The sequence below is a fragment of the Lissotriton vulgaris genome, chromosome 11, assembly GCF_964263255.1.
Source record: "Lissotriton vulgaris chromosome 11, aLisVul1.2, whole genome shotgun sequence".
In the NCBI taxonomy this organism is placed as follows: Eukaryota; Metazoa; Chordata; class Amphibia; order Caudata; family Salamandridae; genus Lissotriton; species Lissotriton vulgaris.
Genome location: NC_141699.1, coordinates 733,637,808 through 733,660,294, shown reverse-complemented (window position 1 = coordinate 733,660,294; position 22,487 = coordinate 733,637,808). Strand labels below are relative to the sequence as shown.

Genomic DNA, 22,487 nt, shown 5'->3' with positions numbered 1-22,487 from the left:
GGAATACTACCCCCTCGCCAATTCTGGCGACGGGGGTAGCATTCCACCCTTCTAGAGGGACACGACATGTATGTAACTGTGAACCCCGGTTAAAGTTAACTCGAGCCTCAGCATCACAAAATGGATGCTGCCACCACAGACACAAGTCTGACCTCCTGCTGCTGGGAGTCCTTCCAGCGAGAGAGGCTTGGACAAAGGGTTTCCTGCCTTGGGAGGTGTTAGGACCACCCCAGACATGATTTTGTTTATTAGGTAGGACAGGGCTCAAAGGAATGAGACATGCCTGGGGCACACAAGGTGCCCTGTGCATACACCGGTCAGAACCAGTTCCTGGGGCACTCCAGCCCCAGAGCTGGCGCAAGACCGGACAAAGGAAAGGGGGTGTAACCACCCCCCTTCCTGGTCCCACCCAGGGGAGGGACCTAGTCGTAGTGCAGCCCCCTTTAGCTGAATAAAGGTAGGAGCTGGTCACATTCCAAAGCAGATTAATCTTGACAACTTCCACGAAGAAACTCTTGACCTTCGACCTCCTGATTCCAGAAGACTGAAGAATCTCCCCTATGGTCGGGGAGTGACCATCCTGCTTCGCAGGCACCATCAAGCTCCTGTGCGGTTTGCTGCAGAGTCCTACCATCGCGGAATCCGACGACCCAACTCGACAAGACCTGGACCTCCAGACCTCTCTGACCTATACCCACATCCACAGCACAGCTGGGACCCGTGGGTGCGACGAGCAACGTGGAGTCGGCCATCTTGAGAAACCTGCACAGCGCTTCCAGCACGACCGCCGAGGGATCCTCGAGTGAGTGCTTTGGGGTCTGAGAAGCCCCACACTGACGCAGCTCCTGCACCAAAGACCAGCCCCACAGCATCCACGAGATCTGCGTGGGGCCCTTTTGCCTGGTTGCTGCTTGTCCTGTTGTCTGGTCACTTGCCGGCTGGCTAGTGACCTCTGAGACGACGATCCGAAGAAACCAACACTGCTGGTCTGGTCCCCCAGACTGGCCCTTGCTTCCCTGTGAACGAGAAGCACCCCGGACCCTCCTGGTCCGCACCAGACGCCATCTTTGTTCCACCGCGTGGCTTGCACTAGCCAAGGCCAGTGTTCCAGATCGACGATCCGACACCGCCATCAGCAGCAGACTACGTGGGACAGCTCGTGCCTCCAGCCTGGTCGTGAAGAGCAGCTCCTGGTCCGCGCAGCTACAGAGAGAAGTGACCCTTCCTTCACCTGACTGCGGCAACAGCATCTGGTTCCCTCCTGGTTCCAGCACCGTCACTGGCTAGTGACCGAGACTCTGTCCCCTTCCCTTTCAGGACTCCTTCTTCTAAGTTCCACCCTTGGAACCACCGGACTCCTCCATCTGGCTGCCTGCCAGCAACTCCTTGTTTCAGGCATCACCGGGATCAACGCACCAAACCCGACGCAACTTCAGCCCTATGCACCCGCAGCCTGTTGGTTAGGTAACTAAAGCTTCTAGGTGCTGAAGTCTGTGTACACTATCCCAGTGTCCAGGTCCACTGTTGTTTTCCCTCCATCCAGCCGGGTTCGTTCGGAATCCGTAACTTTCTAAACTGTAGCATCCATAGACGTTGGTACGCATCGCGAGTGAGAGTTTCCACTCTGCACGTGAGTCCCTTGGGCCTCCTGCTCCTTACTTACCTAGTTTGTAGCGTAGTCCCAGCGATCCTCCAGCCTCTGGATCTCCTTGCAGTACTTTCTTTCCTTGCATTCCATTGTTTTGAGTATATGGTTTGTCGTGCCCCTAAGGCGCACTTGTAAATATTGTGCGAACTCGTATTTCCTTTTGAGTATTGTCATGTGCTTAGCCCTCTGACCTCATAAAGAGTTCAGAGGTGTATGTTAGTTAATAAATATCTGTTTATTTTCATAACCACCTGTGTGGTGTCCTTTCACTTGGTATCCAAGGGGTTATATGTGGTAAAACAGCTGGCTTCACATGCCATTCAGAGTTTAGCCTAAAGACTGCTTTTTCCACGCTACTAGGATAGCTGGTCTATAAGGTTGACTTACAACCAATCGCCATAAGGGTTGTTTGGACTGATACAAGGTGATCACTAGAACTAGTGAACATCATATATCAGGCCAACTTCTCACACTGCGGTCTATTGTACGCCTTTCCACCTATACCACTTCTGCCCAGAGTGCTGAAGACGATCAGGTGCGACCGGGCCCAAGTCATCCTTGTGGCTCCGGACTGGCCACGAAGATACTAGTATCCCGAGCTATTCAGCATTTGTCGATCCCCCGATTCGTCTGACTCTTCAGAAGGACCTTCCGTCGCAGCAGCAGGGGACAGTCCTCCACCCGAACCTGTCCAGTCTCCATTTCCATGCGTGGAGATTGAGCGGAGACAGTTGAGGCCATTTGACTTGCCTCCTGAGGTCTGTGATGGGATTCTGGCAGCCAGGCGTCCCTCCACAAAATCAGTATAGGCCTGCATGTGTAAATGTGTGGCATGGTGCACAGCAAAGGCTGTGGATCCCCTTTCTGGCCCCCTTTCGGAAGTTCTCCTCTTTCTTCTTTCTCTTGCCCAGCAGGGCTTTGCTCTGGGCACTATCAAGGACTACCTCTCTGCCATTTCAGACTTTTTAAGGCTACCTGATCAGCCTTCTCTTTTCAAGTCCCCTGTTATAAATAGATTCTTGAAGGGCATCACTCACATGTTTCCTCCTGTTCCTTTCGTGATGCCTCCGTGGGACTTGAACCTTGTTCTTACTTATTTGATGTGCGCTCCTTTCGAGCCACTTCCCAATTGCCCTCTTCGTCTGCCTTCCTGGTTGCCATCACCTCTGCCAGGAGAGTGAGTGAGCTCCAGGCTCTTTCTTCCAAACCTCCTTTCCTTTCTGAACATCCGGACAAAGTTGTCTTGAGAACGCGTCCCTCTTTCCTGCCCAAGGTAGTCACAGCCTTCCACATCGGGCTGTCCATCACCTTGCCCACCTTCTTTCCGCATCCCTCGAAAAGAATTGGAATAATGCACGTTACTTACCTTCGGTAACGATCTATCTGTAAGAAACAGTAGTTAGTATTAGATTCCTTACCGCCCCACCCATCCTCCCCGTTCTGCGAACCGATATCTAGGGTTAAGGACATCCCTTTCAGGGCCCTAGTTTCATGGCCCCACTGTTGGTTTTTATCATGGCTCTGCGTTTCTGGCACGGAAAAGCTGTGTATAAGAACTGACGTCAGTGCGCGAGGGCAGCGTCTAAGTACTCCGGCGGCGTCATCCCGGCGTCTACGACGCCGACGACTGACGCGGAGCCGCAGACGATGCCTACCGACGCGCAGGTGTACTGCTATGCAAAAGTTTCCAGATCCAATCTGACGCCTGGGGATATTCTAAGGTAAGGAATCTAATACTAACTACTGTTTCTTACAGATAGATCGTTACCGAAGGTAAGTAACGTGCATTATTCCAATTCTTCCGCAAAATAAGATTGACTCTTTTTCAAAGCCCGGGTATTGCCTATACAAGACTCTTGACAGGCTTAAGACCCCAATCTATTTGATATCCATCAAACGCCATGATGCCACCCAAATTACTTACTTTTGAAAAGATAATTCTAAGTGGTTTAGACAACTTAAGTCCACCAGGAGCTTTTTTCCCTATAACATCACGTTAGCGGAATGAATAGCCCTACAAGACCTCAAAAATGACAAAGCCATAATTCTGAAACCGGCTGTCAAAGCGGGTGGAATTGTGATACAAGATCGAAAAGATTATAATGTTGAGATTCATAAACAAATAACAGACTATCGACACTACAAGAAACTGACATCTAATCCTCTACCCAGAATAAGAAATGAAATTTTGAAAGTTACTACCGAGGGGAAAGAACAGGGGTACATCACCAAAAAGGAACTTGAATATTTGAATGCAGAAAGCCCTAGCACACCAGTCATATATACCTTACAGAAGATTCATAAGTGTTACCAATCCACCAGGCTGGCCCATTCTATCTGGATTTGGTTCAGCTCTAGAACCCCTTAGACGTTCTATTGATTTTTTCATCAGGGACTTCGTCCCGATACAAGAGACCTACGTGAGAGATAGCATGTTAATGATTAATCTTATTGATAACATGCCTTTCAATACTGATACTGACTGGCTAGCCACGCTAGATATATCATCTTTGTACACAAACATACCCTAGGAAGATTGAATTGTGTTAATAGAACAACTCTTAGACACACAAGCACAGCCTGTTCATGTCACAACTGTGAGAAGTTGGCCTGATATGTAGTGTTCACTATTCTAGTGATCACTGTGTATCATTCCAAACGACCCTTATTGATGATTGGTTGTAAGTCAACCTTATAGACCAGCTATCCTAGTAGCATGGACACGAGCAGTCTTTAGGCTAAACTCTAGAGGGCATGTTAAGCCAGCTGTTATACCATCACATATACCCCTTGAGCACCAAGTGAAAGGACACCACACAAGTTGTTATGAAAATAAAAGGATATTTATTTATAACACAACAACCCTGGACTCTTTAGGAGGACAGGGTGCTAAGCACAATACAAAACTCTTAAAGAAATACTACAAGTCGCACAATTTACGCAAATGCCCGAGGGGCACGAAAAACCATATACTATGGAAGTGGAATGCGAATCACTAGCAGGTAAGTAACAGTTCTCAGAGACTTTAGAATCGCTAGGCCTACAATGCTGCACCCTTAGACTAGAAGCAGGAGGTCTAGGAACGCCGTGTGCAGAGTGGAAACTCTCACGCGCAATGCGGGACAAAGTCTATGGAGGCTAGTAAATGCAAAGTTAGTGTTCTCGGGCGAACCCGACTAGGTAGGTCAAAAACGAAAGTGGATCTAAACACTTAGAGAGTTGTTCTACGCTGGAGCACCGTGGTACTCGGTTTACCTAGCCCAGGGGCTGCGGCTGCATAGGGTTCAAGTGTCGTCGTGGAAGTTGCTGGCAGGCGACCAGTGAAGATGTTCCGGGCTGATCCAAGGACTGGATCAGTGAAGAAGAGTACCTGTTAGCAGAGGGGACCGAGTTCTGAATCACTAGCCAGTGATTAGGTGGGCACCGGACAAGGTCACTCAGCCAGGCGAAGAGGTGACACTGGATTCTGCTGCTGCACGGACCAGGGGCGCTGATGTCGACCAGGCTGGAGGGCTGCGAGCTGTCCCACGTCGGATGTCTGATGCTGGATCCGGTGAAGGAGGCAACATGCCTTGGCTACGGGAAGCCTACGTGGCGACACAAAATGGCGTCTTGAGTGGACCAGGAGGGTCCGAGGAAGGTCCCCTTCAGGAGGAGACTAGGGCCAGTCTAGAGGAGCTAGACCAGCGATGAAACAAACATAGGACATCGTCTGGAGGATCACTAGCCAACGGGCAAGTGACCGGACAACGTGGCAAGCGACACAGAAGCAAAAGGGCCCCACGCAGATCTGGTGGATGCTGGGGGGCTGGACTTCGGTGCTCGTGCTGCTTGGGGTTGGGGCTTCTCTAACCCCAATGCACCCACTCGAGGGTCCCTCGGCGGTCGTGCTGGGTCAGTGTCGTGCTGGTTCTGATGGTCACCGGGTCCTCTGGTCTCGTCGCACCCATGATTCTCAGCTGTGCTGTAGAGGCAGGTAGAGGTCAGAGAGGGCAGGGAGTACGGGTCTCGTCGTGCTGGTCGGTCTGGTTCCGGAGGAAGGACGTTCAGCAAACCGCAAGATACTTAGTTGGTGCCTGCTGCTGCATGGTGACCACTCCTTAGTCACAAGGGAGAAATCTTGAGAAGAAGTCTTGAGTTCCTTTTGTAGAAAGTAGTTTCAGGATTCAAAGATGATCTAATTTGGAAGGGTCCCTGCTCCCACCTTTATTCTAAAGAAAGGGGCTGGTACGCGACTAGGTCCTGCCCATGGGTGGGACCAGGAAGGGGGGTGGTTACACCCCTCTCCCATGTCCGGACTTTCACCAGCTCAGGGGCTGGTGTGCTCCTGGAACTGGTTCAAGCCGGCAGATGCATAGTGAGCACCGGGGTGCCACTTGCAGTCACCTTCCTATTCAGCCCTGCCTACCTAGGATACACAAAACCCTGTCTGGGATGGTGCTAGCACCGCCCCTGACAGGAAACCCTTTGTCCAAGCTCCCCTCGCTGGAAGGACTCCCAGCTGTAGGGGGTCAGACTTGTGTCTGTGGTGGCAGCATCCATTTTGTGATGCGGAGGCTCGAGTTAACTTTAACCGGGGTTCACAGTTACATACATGTCGTGTCCCTCGAAGGGTGGAATGCTAACCCCGTCGCCAGAATTGGCGAGGGGTTAGTATTCCAATTCGTATGACACCTTACTCGACATGTTTTGATAAAGCGATACCAGAGTTGGCAAATAACCGCGAGGATTATAATGGACTTAAGAGTATATGGTACGCGTTATCATGGAAAAGCTATTAGGACTTGGTTCCGCAAGCTGCAGACGGGCTCAGCTCATGCCAGAGCACCATCTCACATAATTCCAAGCACTCTGCCTTCAGGATTGTTAAGGCCTGCCATAGGAGTGATTGATAGGAATACATGTGTCCATTTTAGGGTTAGATATAGGTATACTATATCTAAAGCAAAGGGTGATTACACCACCTTGCCCCAGCTGTCGTGCAGCCAGTTGTGTCAAATTTAGATGGCCAGCCAGGGGTGGCATAATACATGCTGCAGCCCCTGGTAGGCCCTGGGTACACCTACACCCTGAGTTACAGGGACTGATAAGGTGGCCCAGTACCAATTGGTAAATGCACCTAAGGTATACGTGTCCATTTAGTGAGAGAACAGCTAGGAAGTGGGTCTGATTAGCAGGCCCACAGCCAGGGAAGTCGTAAACCAGTGAAGCAAAAAGCAAAAATCTGGGGTGATCATAGGATTGCAGACCCTACTCTCCTACAACAACGAGCTTCATTATCTCTCTACTGAGAATTGCCTTACAATGCAACTATTTTGTAACTGAAGGGAGCTACTACCAACCATGCTCTGGAACTTGAATGGGAACAGTTTTTGCCTCCAATCTAGCCTACATCTACATGGACTAAATCAAACAAAGATGAGCCCTTTCCATGCATAACCCATATCGTTCCAAAATCAACTGTTGAATAAGATATATCGACAATATGTTTTTAATCTGGTCTGGTCCCCAATGTAATTTCCATGACTTTTTTACATATCTCAATGATGTCCAAAAACACCTAACATTTACCTCCACCATACACAAATCAGAAATTGCCCTCCTGGACTGGTCTATTAAGCATCAGGAGGGAACACCAGCCTCCATAGAAAACCCACGGAAAGGAACACTCTCTTATGCTACTCTAGCAACCATCCTCAGGCCTTGAGGGATGGCCTACCCTTCGGCCAATTTCTATGTCCCTGTAGAAACTGCGCCAGCAAAGAGGACTGCATGAGAGAAGCTCAGATTTTAAAAGTGAAATTGGTAGCTAGAGGTTATTTAAACAAAATAGTAAAAAAACTTCCTCAAACATGCTTGGTTCTGCCCAAGGGAGGAATTACTCATAAACAGAAACAAAACCTCACTAGATAAATTGATCTGTTACTACTTTTACATACACACTAACAAGATTTGGAACCTGATCCCAAAAACCTGGCATCTCATTAGAAACATTAACTCCACTATAGAACCCCCTATGTTTACATTCAGACAGGGTACAAATATCATTGACCACCTAGTGCATTCTGCCACACAAGGTAACACAAGACAAAAAGTCCAAATACTAGAATCAGCAAGGGCCTTCCAGAAATAAGTCATTTCAAATGTAGCAACTGTGTTGCATGTACTTTCTCTTTTGACACAGATCTCTTTGAACATGGTGACGTAAGACAAAACCTTAACTTTTTTGCGAACTGTAACACACAAAATGTTGTTTACTGCATTTGGTGCCTGTGTGATCTACCATACATTGGGCAAACCTCGCAACCCGTTAAGACACGGATCTGCCAACACCAAAGCAGGATAAGATGTTCTGTATTGAATGCTCGTGTGTTTGCCCATTATGTTGAAAAGAATCTGAAATGGCAAGTCATTGACAAAGTTACAATTCCGGAAAGAGGAGGAGATCTATCACAGATCTTACAGAGACTAGAATGACGATGGATAGAACGCACTAACTCAATTGCACAAGGACTCAATACAGCTGAGGAATGGCTAGGTTCCTTATCAAATTGACTATAGACTCTAAACTGCTTTAAAGCAATTATACAGACTGACCCACAAATTGTACTATCAAGTAATGGTCTGTATATAACCACAATGTAACCATAATGTCTTTTACATATGTATGTTTATAACGTGTGTCCTGTAAAGCACTTTTGACATATGCTACGTGCTCTTCTTATTGAAAGCAATGATAGCCGTTGTTGTCCAAACCGTAGACACGTTATACATTCCCATATTCCACACGTACCTTCCAAATGTGTAACTGCCTCGGAGGTTAGGGGTCCTTCTATGTGGAAATTGAATAGAGTAAACAGACCCGCGCGGTTCCTTTACTTTATCCTTATTGTGTCCAGTTGCATCCATCTAACTGGAGCATATACCATATTAGCTCTAACTGTGAAAAGATAGCTCTCCAAACCTTAGACACGGAATAGATTCCCATATTACACACATGCTTTCCACAAGTGAAACTGCCTCGTGGTCACGGTCCTCCTATGGAAATTGAATAGAGTAAACAGACCCTTTGCGGTTCCTTTACTTTATCCTTATTTTATTTTATTTTTTTATCCTCATTTGCCTCTAAAAACACCATTCTATTTGCTCCTATGAATGGAGTATCATGCCCTTTTGTGCTGGAAGAAGGGAGAGAAAAGGAGAGACACTAGATTCGACCTTTACCACCCTTGTTTATTTGAAGCGCCGTTTTCCATCTTAAAATCTCTTGCTATCACTCCCCTCCTCAACCCCATGAGCTAAAGCACAAAGTGGGAAGCGAAGGGAGACCAGATAGCCAGACAAGGCCGAGAAGGCATAATCATTGGACTTTGTTGTTCATTTGTTGCTCACACCACTCCATTAAGGGAGACCAAATGTCATGCTTTTTAAAGGCCTTCATATCCAAACTTGCAACATACTTAATAGAGGTTAACCAATCAAAGAACCTAGGAGGGGATACAGCTATCCACTGTTTGCAAATTTCTCTACGTGCCAACAGCATAGAATAATAAAAAGCAGCCTTGCCTTGTTTTCTGTAATTCTTTCGGGGGAATCTGCTCATCCAATAATAACTGACAAAATGCTTTCCTTAATGTCCGTATCCAGCATAATGGACAGGAACCTACTTGCATCATTCCAGAATGGCTGAATCTCCGGACATTCCACAAACATATGTACATCCTACTCTTTCAAACTACCGCACTTAGGGCAAGCTACGTCGCCTCTTCTCTCAAAATTTTGACAACCTCTGAGGCGTCAAATAGGCTCTGTGGATGGAGTAAAGATGATTTATTCTTAGGTATGCAGGTTTTATTATTTTAAACAACATAGACATTGATACTTGCCACTTGTTTTCCAGCGAAGACTCCGGCAAGCATCTTTCTCACAATTCCGTTGGCAGTGTAAAAGCCTCATCTAATTCCACCATCAGCCAGTATATTGTTGTGAGCTCCTTCTTGATTACTACCTCATCCAGAAGTCTGTCTTCCAATTTGTTAGGTCTTCCTATCACCGTGCCTGGATCTATAGCCTGAGATTTTACCAAAGTTTTTCGTTAGTGTTGTGATGCGACTCAAGGTGTTTTGTAGGTTGGTTGTGTAGATGAGGATGTCATTTGCATAGAGACCCAATTTCTTACTCCAGCCCTCATATTGGAAAGGTGTAATCTCCGAATCCTCCCTCATTTTTCTGGCTAAGGGCTCTATATATAAAGTAAATAGGAGTGGTGATAAGGGATACCCTTGTCTCATCCCCCTACTAATAGGGACAGGATCTGTCAGGGAGCCATTAATCAATACTCTAGCTTTTGGTGTCTTGTAGATGGCTTCCAGTGCTCTGTAAAAGTTTCGGCCAAGATTTACAGATGTTGCCACAGTCTGTAGAAAGACCCAGTTGACCCAGTCGAAAGCTTTAGTGGCATCTAAAGCTTTTACCGCAAGTGGAAGCTCATAAGCGGATGCCAGGTCTATCAAGCCTATCTGTGAATAAGTCAGCTCTTTCAGAGACCTACCACGTATGAACCCTTTTTGATCTGTATGGAACATCTCCGCCATAGGTCTGTATAACCCCTTCCATGCTCATGACAAGGTCAGCTCATCATGGGTGTTACCTGCGCCGTGCGTTTGACGAGTTGACCTTGTCAATCAATCAATCAGTGACACTTATAGAGCGCGCTACATACCCGTAGGGTCTCAAGGCGCTGGGGGGGGGGGGTGCCGCTACTGCTCGAACAGCCAGGTCTTCAGCTTCTTCCTGAAGGAGAGGTGGTCTTGGGTCAGGCGCAGGTCGGGAGGGAGGGAGTTCCAGGTCTTGGCGGCCAGGTAGGAGAAGGACCTTCCTCCTGTAGTCGCTCTTCGGATGCGGGGGACGGCGGCGAGGGCGTGGTTGGCTGATCGGAGGTGGCGTTTGGGAGCGTAGAAGTTGATCCGGCTGTTGAGGTAGCTCGGGCCTTGGTCGTGTAGGGCTTTGTGTGCGTGGGTGAGGAGGCGGAAGGTGATTCTTTTGTTGACGGGGAGCCAGTGAAGGTCTCTCAGATGTCCGGTGATGTGGCTGGTTCGTGGGATGTCGAGGATGAGTCTGGCTGAGGCGTTCTGGATCCGCTGGAGTCTCTTCTGGAGCATGGCGGTGGTACCGGCGTAGAGGGCGTTGCCGTAGTCCAGTCGGCTGGTGACGAGGGCCTGGGTGACGGTCTTCCTGGTCTCGGTGGGGATCCACCGGAAGATCTTCCGTAGCATGCGTAGGATGTTGAAGCACGCCGAGGAGACGTTGTTGACTTGCCTGGTCATGGAGAGGGAGGAGTCCAGGATGAAGCCCAGGTTGCGTGCATGGTCTGTCGGTTTGGGTGCGGTGCCCAGGGCGGGAGGCCACCAGGAGTCGTCCCAGGCGGAGGGGGAAGAGCCCAGGATGAGGACCTCCGTCCTGTCAGAGTCATGAACAATGGGGATCATTCATATCCAGCTCAGGAGGGGAAAACCCCCTAGCAGCCAAGGTGTTAACCTATCGGCCAATATCTTTGCAAAGATCTTATAATCGCAATTTAGCAGAGATATTGCCCTATACGAATCACAATTTATTGGGCACTTGCCTGGCTTCAGAATCAGGGAGATGTCAGCGTCATTCTATGAGGCCAGCATTTCGGCCCCATTTATATAGAAATCATTAAAAAAAATTACGGAAATTGGTTTTAGTGTACTGGCCAATGCTTTGTAGACCTCAAGGGGCAAACCGTCGGGACCAGGAACTTTTCTCTTCTTTCATTGTCTTAATGCAAGCCCCACTTCCCCTTCTCCAATCTCCCGATTCAACTATCTGCTCTTATCTGCTGTAAGGATGTTATTTGAAACCTGCCCCAGCCATGCGTTGACCTCATCTTGGGTAGGTTTTCTATCTTCTTGGTCCACCCTGCTATAATAACTATGAAAAACATGCTCAATCTCCTTATTGTCACTAAAAAGGACACCTGTGTGTTAGCATTTGACCTGGTCTATCCTGTTTCTCACCTGCTCTCTTTTGACCTTCCAGGCCAGCAGCTTGCTGCAGCCTTCACTATATACAAAATGGGCAGGTATACTAGCCTCATTTTTTTCTCACCCTTTCATGTAGGATTGCTGCCAGATTGGATTTTGCTTCCTGTACTTCCTTTGACAGACTTTCCCGGGCTTCTTCATCTATCAATGTCAGTCAGATCTTTCTCTAGGGCACAAACCTGTTCCTTGACTGCTGACACCTCTTTATGGTAACTACGTCTTTTCACAGCAGCCAATGCCCCTTATTTTCCCCTCAGAAAAAGTTTATAAGCTTCCCAAATAATTCCAGATACTACTGACCCCTGATTAAAATGGAAAAACTGTTCTGTCTCTGGCCAGTGCTGCTATAACTTCTTCTTCCTGCAGAATTGTGTGATCTAGGGTCCATCTAGATTGGGAGGCTATCTCGTATGACTTAAAGTGTAAAATTACTGCCAAGTGATCTGACAAATGACTCCCACATGCTCAACCTTCTGAATCCAATCTGCCAGATTACTGTCAATGAGGAAGTAGTCTAACCTCGACTGGTGTCTGTATTTTTGATTATAAAAAGTGAAGCCTTTTTTTGCCCTGCCTTCTGTCTCCAAATATCATAGAGGCCCAGCTGGGCCATTATTTGCTTAATAAGCGTTGACATTTTTGCTTTTACACATGCTCTACTGTGTGAAATTCTTTCTAGGGTGTGGTCTAGAACAGCGTTAAAATCTCCAGCCATGATAAGTGGATCAGGAGAATCTACTAATTCCGCTAGTAGATCACCTGAAGCAGAAACATCATCTTAGTTTGGGCCATAATATCCAACTAGAGTAAAGGTGTGACAAAAGATCTTGGCCTCAACAACTAATCACCTTCCAGCTTTGTCGGAGATCTGGGCCCCAAAAATCACTTTTGCCCCTCTCTTTGCTAAAATTGCCACCCCTTTTGTTACGGCCGTTTGGGATGTGCAAGCTACTTGAGAGATCCAGTTTTGGGCCTTGAAAAGATCCAGGCCCTCCTCCTTGGATAGGTGAGTCTCCTGCACAATGATAATCGGGGCTGAACAATCTTTTAGATATTGTAAAATTCTGTCCCGTTTCCCTCGTACCCTGAGGCCGTTAACATTCCAACAGAAGATTTGTATTATATTCCCTCTCTTCTCACCTATCTTTCTTGGAGATTTAAAAACCAGCACCAAGGCACCAAGCATCTAGTCAGTACTAAAAAAAACTTTAGAGGCTATGGAGGATTTTTTTTAAATCTTTTGATCCCACTGCTCCCCACCCTGTGCGCCTCCAAAACACCCCTCCCCATGGAAAACCCTCCCCTATTTCTACATGGCCCAGAGCCTTTTGGGTCTTCCCCTGAACGTACGTGTTGATAACATAAGTATAAAGTATAGAGGTGTAACTGAGTGAATTTGCCATTAAACTTTTATTGAATTTATTGGATTCATACCCTTCGGTTAAGAAAACATTTTTTATGCCCTATCTTTGATAGTGGTAGTATTCAAGAGAAAGGTCTAGCCCCCAGGTTGTAAGCTTTTGATAAAGTCGTCCAGCTTGTCTACAGAGTGAAAGATGTGCATCTTGTTATGTAACATAACCTTTAAAAAAGCAGTACATCTCAGCTGTACTGAGGCTCCCAGGTTCTTTAATCTATTGAGCCTTTGCCCCCATTGCCTATTAGAGGTGGTAACAGACATCTGATCTAATCTCATATCTAACGCCATCTATCTCAATTGATTTCATCCCCAGGGCTTTTGACAGTATTTTCTCTTTGAGAGAGTAAGTTAGGAAGTTTAATAAGATTTTTCTGGGTTCGGACCTGTTTGTGTTGAGTCTGAAAGGATCTCTGTGGACGCCTTGTATATCTTTTGCTATCTCCTCTTTTGACTCCTCCATCTGAAGCTTGTTCTTGATAAATTTTCCTACGTATGATTTAATGTTATCACCATCTCTACCTTCCAGCACTTTCAAGATTTTCAGATTATTTAGTCTCTGGAAATTCTCCAGTCTTTCAACTCTGTCCAAAATCTCTTTTTCCGCAGGCTTTAGTTTGTCTATTTCAGCGCAATTTGCCTGTACCGTTTCCCTGAGCTCTTTGACCTCCTCCTCCTCTAACGTGGTTGTTCTGCTGCTGAGGTAATCTATCTTCCTTTCCTTCACAGGCCTTCTTTATCTCCAAATGATTTGACTCAGATATTTAAAATCTGTGTTTAATTTCAGCTGATAATGCTGCGAAGAGTTTTCCAACTGATGAGTCTTCCTTCTCTAGAAGTTTAAAACCCTGTTCGGGTCTGCGGAAATAGGGGCTAGGCTGTCTGAATTTTTACAAAATTGCCGATTGCCTGTATCAGTATCTGGGTTTGTCCGAGGCATTTCTTCTCCATAGCCGATCTCACCTAGACCATCTGGGTGGCTTTCAGAAGTTGCTAGCCGTCTCACGGCGTCTTTCTCCTGGCCACTATTTATGCCTGCCATAGTGCTTTCACTCAAATAAGATCTTTGGTAGGACTTTAAAGTAAGTTTTGAGAGATGGGGTAATTTTAACTTTGGGGTCCTGCGAACTCTTCTTTAACACCTTGGCTGCTGTGGTTATTTTTCCCCTGTGCTGAAAAATGTAATAACCAAAGTTACATGACGAGCTCAGCTCGTCATCAGCACACGACCACCGTGGCTGATGACGAGCTGAGCTCGTCATCAGCATCGAAGGGGTTAATGAAGACTTCTTGTATTTTGTTTTCGGGTCGGAGAGTATCTGTTTCTTAACTGCTGCGTGTAGGGTTTCAGAACCTTTGCACCCCTCTCTCCAGTCTTCCTCTACCCTATCTACCTTCTCTCCCTCCTTCCACCTCTCCCCCTTCTTCCCCTTCTCTCGCTTCACGGAGATCTCCCTAGAGTTCAGCTGTTCATATGCCCCCTGGCTGTCTCCCTTTTCCAGTGTCTTTTCTAGGCTTCGGATCGCGTATCTAGAAACCCCCTCCACAGGTGCACTCCCATATACCGCCTTCCTACTACCTCTGTTGGTATCAAAGCCGGTGAAGTCCGCCTGTTCGGGCTCTGCTTTCTCTCCTTCCAAGCAGCCGACACGTCTGCGCCTGTAATCCACTGTCAAACCGCTTTTGATTAACTGCTCGCCCCTCTGGGAGGAAACACCGATGGCCACTTCACTGCAGAAACCTCCTCTGCCTCCTGTCCCCAGGAAGGGAATACTTGCCGCTGCGCCTCTTCCTCTGTGGTGCTCCAGGGCCCCTCTGCCCCACACCTGCTCAGACGCCGTGTTGCCAGATGGCTGTCTCCACCCACACCAAGCCGCCTCTCACCACGCCCGGAGCCTCTCACCACGCCCGGAGCCTCTCACCGCGCCCGGAGCCTCTCACCACGCCAGGAGCCTCTCACCACACCTGGAGCCTCTCACCACACCTGGAGCCTCTCACCCCGCCAGGAGCCTCTCACCCCGCCAGGAGCCTCTCACCACGCCCGGAGCCTCTCACCACGCCCGGAGCCTCTCACCACACCGTAGCCGGGAGCAGCAGCTGGAGACCGGTAGGTTAAGAAACTTACGAACTAACAGGATACGGGCATTTCTGTACAGGCATTCCTATTTCCACGTCAAAATCCGCTATTTGCGCTTCGATTTACATAGTCAAGTCCACGAACGTCCTGGGAGCTCTCCCGCGACCTGCCACTCGCTGGCCGCCATGTTTTCCCCTTTACTTTATCCTTACTGTGTAAAATGTAAATGTAAATGTACAGGAATTTATATAGCGCAAATCACCAACCGGTCTCTAAGCGCGTGTCCAGTATGCATTCATCTAACTGTAGTATCTACCATGTTAGATCATACTGTGAAAACCTAGCTCTCCACACTTGCTGTCCACTTACACAACACGCTCCGAGGGCAACTGCCTCGAGGGTCACTTCGAACATTGGACATAGACAACAGCTCATTAGAGGATGTATGTGAGTCCGCCATACTTTCCCTATACAAAAATGTTTCCTTCTTTTTTATGACCTTACCACAGAAGTGTTGTTTAATTACTGTTACCTGACTACATTGTACATCGAGGTCCGCATCATGTAGGCCACTTAACACGAAACTGTGCCGGTTACCATGATTGGGAAGCCATGCCTGCCACATTAGATCACTCACGGCCGCTAGGGTTCGCATGCTTTCCATAAATGCATCGTAGCTGCCCGAGGCTGGTCATTTCCAAGCAGAGACAAACGACAACGGTTCTCGCTAACATTACTCTCCATATTTATTATCGGATGCAAGGCTGAATTTGGCAGCCTCACTAACCGAATTTACAGAGGATCTAATTACTCACGAAGATCTGGTAAGACCGCGCTTGCTATCATAGCAGTCCGTTGCTTTTCCTTGTGTTCAGTATCTCTCCCACTCTGCTAATTTATGTATCCACGCTGTCTTTCTCCTAGAGATACCTCCATTAAACACGGAGTGTCGTGTTGTACTTCTTGGATACAGTGATTTTACCACGATTAAACATGTACACTGTCAGCTCTCCACTCACAGGGATAAGTCCTTATAACTATCAAAAACAAAACCACTGCTCCTCGTAGCACCACAGTGAGGCTCATGTGTTCTTCTTTATTTTTTTCCCTCCCAAACTAGTGCCCGGCTGGGCCCCATGTGAGTACCTCCCCTTTATTTTTACGTCCCTATGGTGCACACCTCACACTTTGACAGTGGATTCTTAAACCCAGGCACCACTATTAGCCTATTCAGCTACCTTGTGCTTTTTCCTTTGGCCTCATACTGATCCATTGATTGTCACCTTTCAGATGTCCCTTTGTTGGGTCCTGAAGAAACTCCCTATTGTTGGTGGAGTCGAAATGCCGTCGACGAAATCCAAAAGCGTACCACTTCTGAACCCCTACCATTGTACTAGAAGGCTGTTATTTATCATTGAATATCCCTGTTATGGGTGTTTTTAGTAAATACTTGGAAACCTGTTTGTATGTCACAATTATCACCATTGTTTTTGTAGGTTCTGTGTTCACTTGAGACACCATGCACTTGCTTCAGTCAATTTAAATGCGCATTTGTATAAATTACTTACATTCAACAGTGTCTTGTTGTATATGGTTGTTGTGTCCCCCTCTGACATTTTTTTTTACCCATGTGTATTACCATTGTGCTATAGATTGCTATATATTATATACATTGTCCACAGGAGCCATTGTTCCTTTTTACACAATAGATACCCTGGTTACATGTGAGTAGGGTGGCCCATGTTTCCTTAATTGTGATCCCTTGTAATATTGCATTGAAAACAACTCATTGGTATGGCCTCCAAATGTTGGGCTCCGGACGCAAGAGATCTCCGGGTATCTTATCCAGTCCTGGGGCTTTACTGGGGGCAATTTGGCTTATGGCATAAATATCATCAGTCAATGTCAACTCAGGGGGTCACCGTATAAGAGTTTTGTGGTAGCTGGGTTGCTAAGGTCAAAACCTCAGTCACCAGTGGGGAGTAAAGGGCCTGGAAGTACTCTTTTCAGCTGTCGGCTACTATGTTGGGCTCTACTGCCGGCTTTCCATTATTACTACCTGTGCTAACAATGCTCCAGAAGGCTTTCATATCCTTAACAGCTAGAGCCGGTTTCAGGGATGCTGATTGATTGATCTATTTTTTGCAAGTGTAATGCAGTCTTTATTGAAGGCCCTGGCTGTTTTAATTAGAATTCTTTTCTTTGATTTTAGAGCCTCAAACAGGGCTCTCTTTTCCTCCCGACAGTTGCCATCAAACCAAGACCGCTTCGCCCTCCCCTCCCTGTGTACCCACTTGCCAAAAAGGGTTCAGCAGAATAACTGTCAATGCCTCATGCATCTTGGCAACATCTGTTAAAGATGTAGGAGTACCATCTACAGAAAAAAAGCTTTTCTAATTTCAGGAGAGTAGGTATGATAAATTTGTATAGGGAAGCCAATCTTTCCGGCGATTGTTCAATCCATGACCATCTAATTCTCCTCCTACCGTTGGTAAGTGTTAATCTATCATTTGCTGATGTATTGTAGTCAAAATTAATCCCAGTGGCAGGCAACTGCAACTCCAAGATCAAGGCATTATAATCACTATCCTGTGGAGGTAAGACAGTAAAATCAACAACCTTACCCCAAATCCTGGTTTCTACCATGATATAATCTAAAACGGAACGATGGCCAATCTTATTAAAGGTATAGTTCCCAGGAGAATCCGATTTGGTTCGGCAATTACAGGCTCTCAGGGAGTGATTTAAGGTGAGCAACTGGATCTGAAGGGCCAATGGTGTCCATGCCCTGATTGTAGAGATATTAGTCTCTGGAATGTCCCAAAACTCATCTTCATCAGTGGGTAACGTACCATTAAAGTCAACCAACGGCTCAAAATGAATGGGGGAAAAACTCTGCCTAAGACCACCCAGACATTTTTGGGAAGCCTAGGAATAAAGTGGTCTAAGGGCAAAGCTTCTTGACTGCTCTTTATAGGCCTGGAATAGACATTAACCAATGTTATTTTAACTTTCAGTGGAAAAATTAGCAAAATACACAATATGTCATCAGAGAGGGACTCCAGTTGAGTTGTCGTACAACCCAAATGGGAACTTACCCTGTTACATACCCCCCCGATGCCCCACCCCCCCACCCCGAATGTCTTCCCTTACCACAGGATGAGGTGGCTATTCTGTGTGCCATGAATCTCATACGTGGCATCTCCTCTATTGATCATGTTTCCTGAAACATACAAATGTTGAATTGGTCTACAAAGCCCCCCCAGTCGGAACAACTCAGTTTAATTTAAGGCTAGCAACATTCCAGGATAAAATCTTAAGCTTGTTAAAGCCTTGTTGACCAGCGTAGATACCAACCTGGGTGTTAGGCTTAGACAGTAATACACTCGCAATCCGGTCACTGTGGTATTTTCTCAAGGGGCTGGTTGGAGCTCCCACCCAAGCTCCTGGTCAATTTCGAGACTAGAGTTATCTGGTTTTCCTAATATATTGGTCTGAACATGTGAGTTTGTAGGACTAAAATATTCTCCCTCTTGTGACATCACGTTTCTTTCGGTGCTTTGGGTTTCTGATAAACCTGGCATGTTAGTATGGGATTCAGTGTGGATGAAATGCACATTCAAGTGATTGGACTTTATGTATGTACTTTAGGACATGGATCTTTCCATTTTAACACCTCTGTCCCTGTCTCTTGGGGTCTTTCTTGTATGCACCATCTTGTTTTCCAACCCTATCCCGTGTAGGACACCCATTTTTCTACTCCAAACTTGACCATGTGTCACTCTCCAATATATCCCTTTGACGGATATTTACCTGGTCAAGGTTTGTTCTTTGTACAAGTCAATCCACCTCTTCCAGGGCGCTAAATCTGTTTGCCACAGTTATAGTGATCTCGTTTGTTGAGTCCACTGACCTGGTGAGGATCGGCTTTGGTACCACCTATCCTGCAATGGACTTTTGCCTACCCTAGATTGGCCCATAAAGCTTGGGATATAAAAATAAGTAAGCAGGAGCGACCTTATAGCCTTATCTGCATAGTGGGCAGAATGATTAATCTGCAAGTGATGCTGTACAGTCTTTGGACTTTTAAAATTAATTATTACACAATCCCCTCTTAGATCTCTTGGCCTATTGCCCACCCAACTAACTCTACGGGTCACAAGGATTTCAACAGCATTGGTGTAGGAAGAATGGTGATACCTTACTAGCCAGAAAAAGCATTCGTTTTTTAGCTCTGAGTTTCCCTCTGACCTGCTTTGGCTCCAGGTACGCCTGCTAATACAATTACATAAGGGGATGAGGCTGGCGGGAGACTTACTGATGGTAGTTAGTCTTCACGTTCCAAGCCCCTACTTGTGCTCCCACACTCTACACTACTCCGTTTTTCCTGGGACCCATCTGTGTCCATACTACTCCTTAAGATACCCTTTGTTAGTAGCACCCTCTTGACTGCTTGGGTCCATAGTCTGTTCTGCCTTCGGACAGAACCAAGGTCGAATTTTCTTCTCAAGGTTCATTTCGTTTTCCTAAATCCTTAGCCACTCCAATGTCTGTAGAAGAAGAGGGGTTGATTCCACTTGCTCTGGCCAAAAAGGGCCTTTCAAGGGTATTTCCATCCCTGTTATCCCACACATTAGCCAGCTTATCAAGTCGGGCTACCAAGGCTGCAAGCTAGTCTCTCACAATGGTTCTAATCTGGACCCGTAAGTCTTCCATCAGGGTAGCCACCCAGGGCGTAAAGGCCATATCTGGTTGTAGGCTTTGGCCAATGTCCAGTGCCTAGTTACTTAGCGCATCTAGACTTACAGATGCCCTTTGAGTTTTTACTGCTTTACCCCAACCCTTGTAGCTAGTTTAGGATTACTGGGCTTTGCTGAACCCTTCCTCTCGACCCTCTTCCTCTGAAAGTTTTGTTGTAGTTTCCGATTTGTTACCTGGTACTTGCACACACGCTAAAGGGGTTTTATTCAAAATCACTAGTGACTGAGCAAGGCCAACTCAGTCACGGCACAACAAATATCTTCGGTTAGCGCCAACAGTCTGTCAGTTCAATCTCTGTGGCCACCACCGCAATAGCCCTCTGGAGCATTCGATCAAATAAAGTTTGAGGCATGGGCGGGGGGGGGGTATTAGCTGGGGCTGCACTTCCTGTTTGTCATTATTAGATTGTTTCCCCATTTTGATTGTCAGTTTTAAAGGATGCAAAGATGCCCCTGCTCCCGAATGCACCACTAATAAAAAAAAAAACGGTTAGACTTGTACTTGTGGAGAAACTCCAGACAGTGGCAGAGTGTCAAATACAAGGGGAAACAAGAAAAGATGAGTCACTTACAGCCCACCTCTGACTGCTTCTGCCTTGTATCCACTCAGTTTCTGCAAAATATTGCCATGATGCAGGCTTAAGAGCTTGGGAAGTAATCAGATGTAGCTGGAGAACGTACCAAATCAATATGATAAACCTTGTGTAGAGGCGAAGCAGAACCTAAGAGAAAAACCAAGATGAGGGGCCCAGCCCTGCCTCCTACTGTCTCTGTCGGGCTAAGACAGGCCTATCTTGCCGGTTTTTCGCCCGGGCCGAGCACAGGCACGCCCCTTGTTTGTCCAACACTGCGGGACGTCTCTTGATGTTTTATGGTGCTCCAGCGCCTCCTTGTGTCTTTATGGCCCCTCCTCATCCCGGGCCAGCATTGAATAGTAGTGCGGTGATGTGCAGCAAAACAAGAGGCTCCTGCCGCCGCGGGTTGCCTCTCGATGTTTTATGGCGCTCCAGCGCCTCCTCCCTGCTGGCCGGCAGGGAATAGCAGTGCGGTGAAGTAGAGCAAAACTGGAGGTTCTCACTGCTGCGTGACAGCTCTCAATGTTTTATGGCGCCCCAGCGCATCCTGGTGTCATCCAGTGTTGTCAGATTTTGTAAGCTTTCTATAGCCCAAAGCCAACAAAAAAGTATCCCAATGTAGCCCAATATTACTACTTTAAAGGAAGGAGGGGCAGGGACAGTGTCAAGCAGGCAGTGAATGCATTGGAATTGATGTTGCAGCAGGCTGCCCAGTAAATATTTGACTAATAAAGCGCTTTAACATGCTACTTTGCTTGAGCGCTGTATATAGATGTATAGTCTGGCAACTAGCACAAACCAAAATTTTACCGCACAACTGTGAAAAATATAGCCCAATTGTGCGTGATTTAACCCAATCTGGCAACACTGGTGTCGTGACGGCCCCTCCTCCTCCCGAGCCGGCAGGGAAGAGCAGTGCAGTGAAGTGCGGTAAAACAGGAGGCTCCCAACGTATTTGTATCATCGAAAAGTACAAAGACAGTTGTTAAAAGAAAACCTTTATTGCATCCTCTTTCTCAAGGCCTTGTTGATGAAATCCCAATCTTATGTGCAGCACTCCATGGTTTCATGCCGTCTAGCTACAACTACTAGTGCAGGGGATTATGTGACTGTTTAAGGACTCTTTTGTATGCATGAACACAAGTAAAGGAAAACCCTAATTATTGCTCTCTGTACATAAGCTGTTATTTTTGACACCCAGAAGCAATAAGCTATTCTTCTACAAAGATTGGGATTTGATCAACAGTTGGGGCCCTGAGGGAAGCCCTGTTGAGTTAGGTACGAAACGTGTTGACTGTATATCGAATTAATGTAAAAAGGCTGCAGTTAATGTTTTTTTAAACAAATAACTGACTTTGTGCCTTTGATGATACAAATGCATCAGCTATACATTTGGATCAGTTTTGGAATCAAGCACTGTAAAGCTTTTTTGTAGCATTAATTAAGAAAGAGAATTTGTTACATGCTGTGGTCTGCCTCTCCTGCTTTGTGCATTACATATTACAATCTATCAGGGTGTTTGAACAGTTATTCCAGGAAGGTGGGCACCAAGGATTTGGAACAGTGTTTGAGTGAGGCAGTATATACCACACCATTTAGGGCGAATCATTGAGCCTGAATACTTTTTCTTCTAACACTGCAGGTCCCTTCAGTAATCGAGAGATGGCAGAATGGTGCCAAGCAGGTTACTTCACAATGTCCTTGTTGGTAAGAAGAGCCTGTGATGATAGCTTCCAGCCCCTCGGAGATCTGATGAAGTTGTGGGGAAGAGTGCCTTTTACGTCTGGGCCTGTGCCTCAGTTGCTGGTAAGTTTTCACAAGTTAGTGTTGCGTTTGGCACTGCCATATGTACACTAGAATATATTTGCACTAGTGACTAACATTGGATATCATTTCCTTGTATACCTGTCAGGCTGTGACCCTTTACCCAAATCTTGACTAGA

General features: G+C 46.7%; 1 protein-coding gene across 1 annotated transcript in view; it reads left to right on the top strand.

The window, feature by feature from the left end:
• Positions 1–22,487, top strand: part of GIGYF2 (GRB10 interacting GYF protein 2) — a 1,722,773-nt gene that overhangs the window by 1,059,591 nt on the left and 640,695 nt on the right. Inside the window, exon 15 of the mRNA XM_086942529.1 lies at positions 22,187–22,350. Coding sequence (XP_086798655.1) covers positions 22,187–22,350 — 164 coding nt within the window. The remainder of the gene's footprint in view (positions 1–22,186; positions 22,351–22,487) is intronic.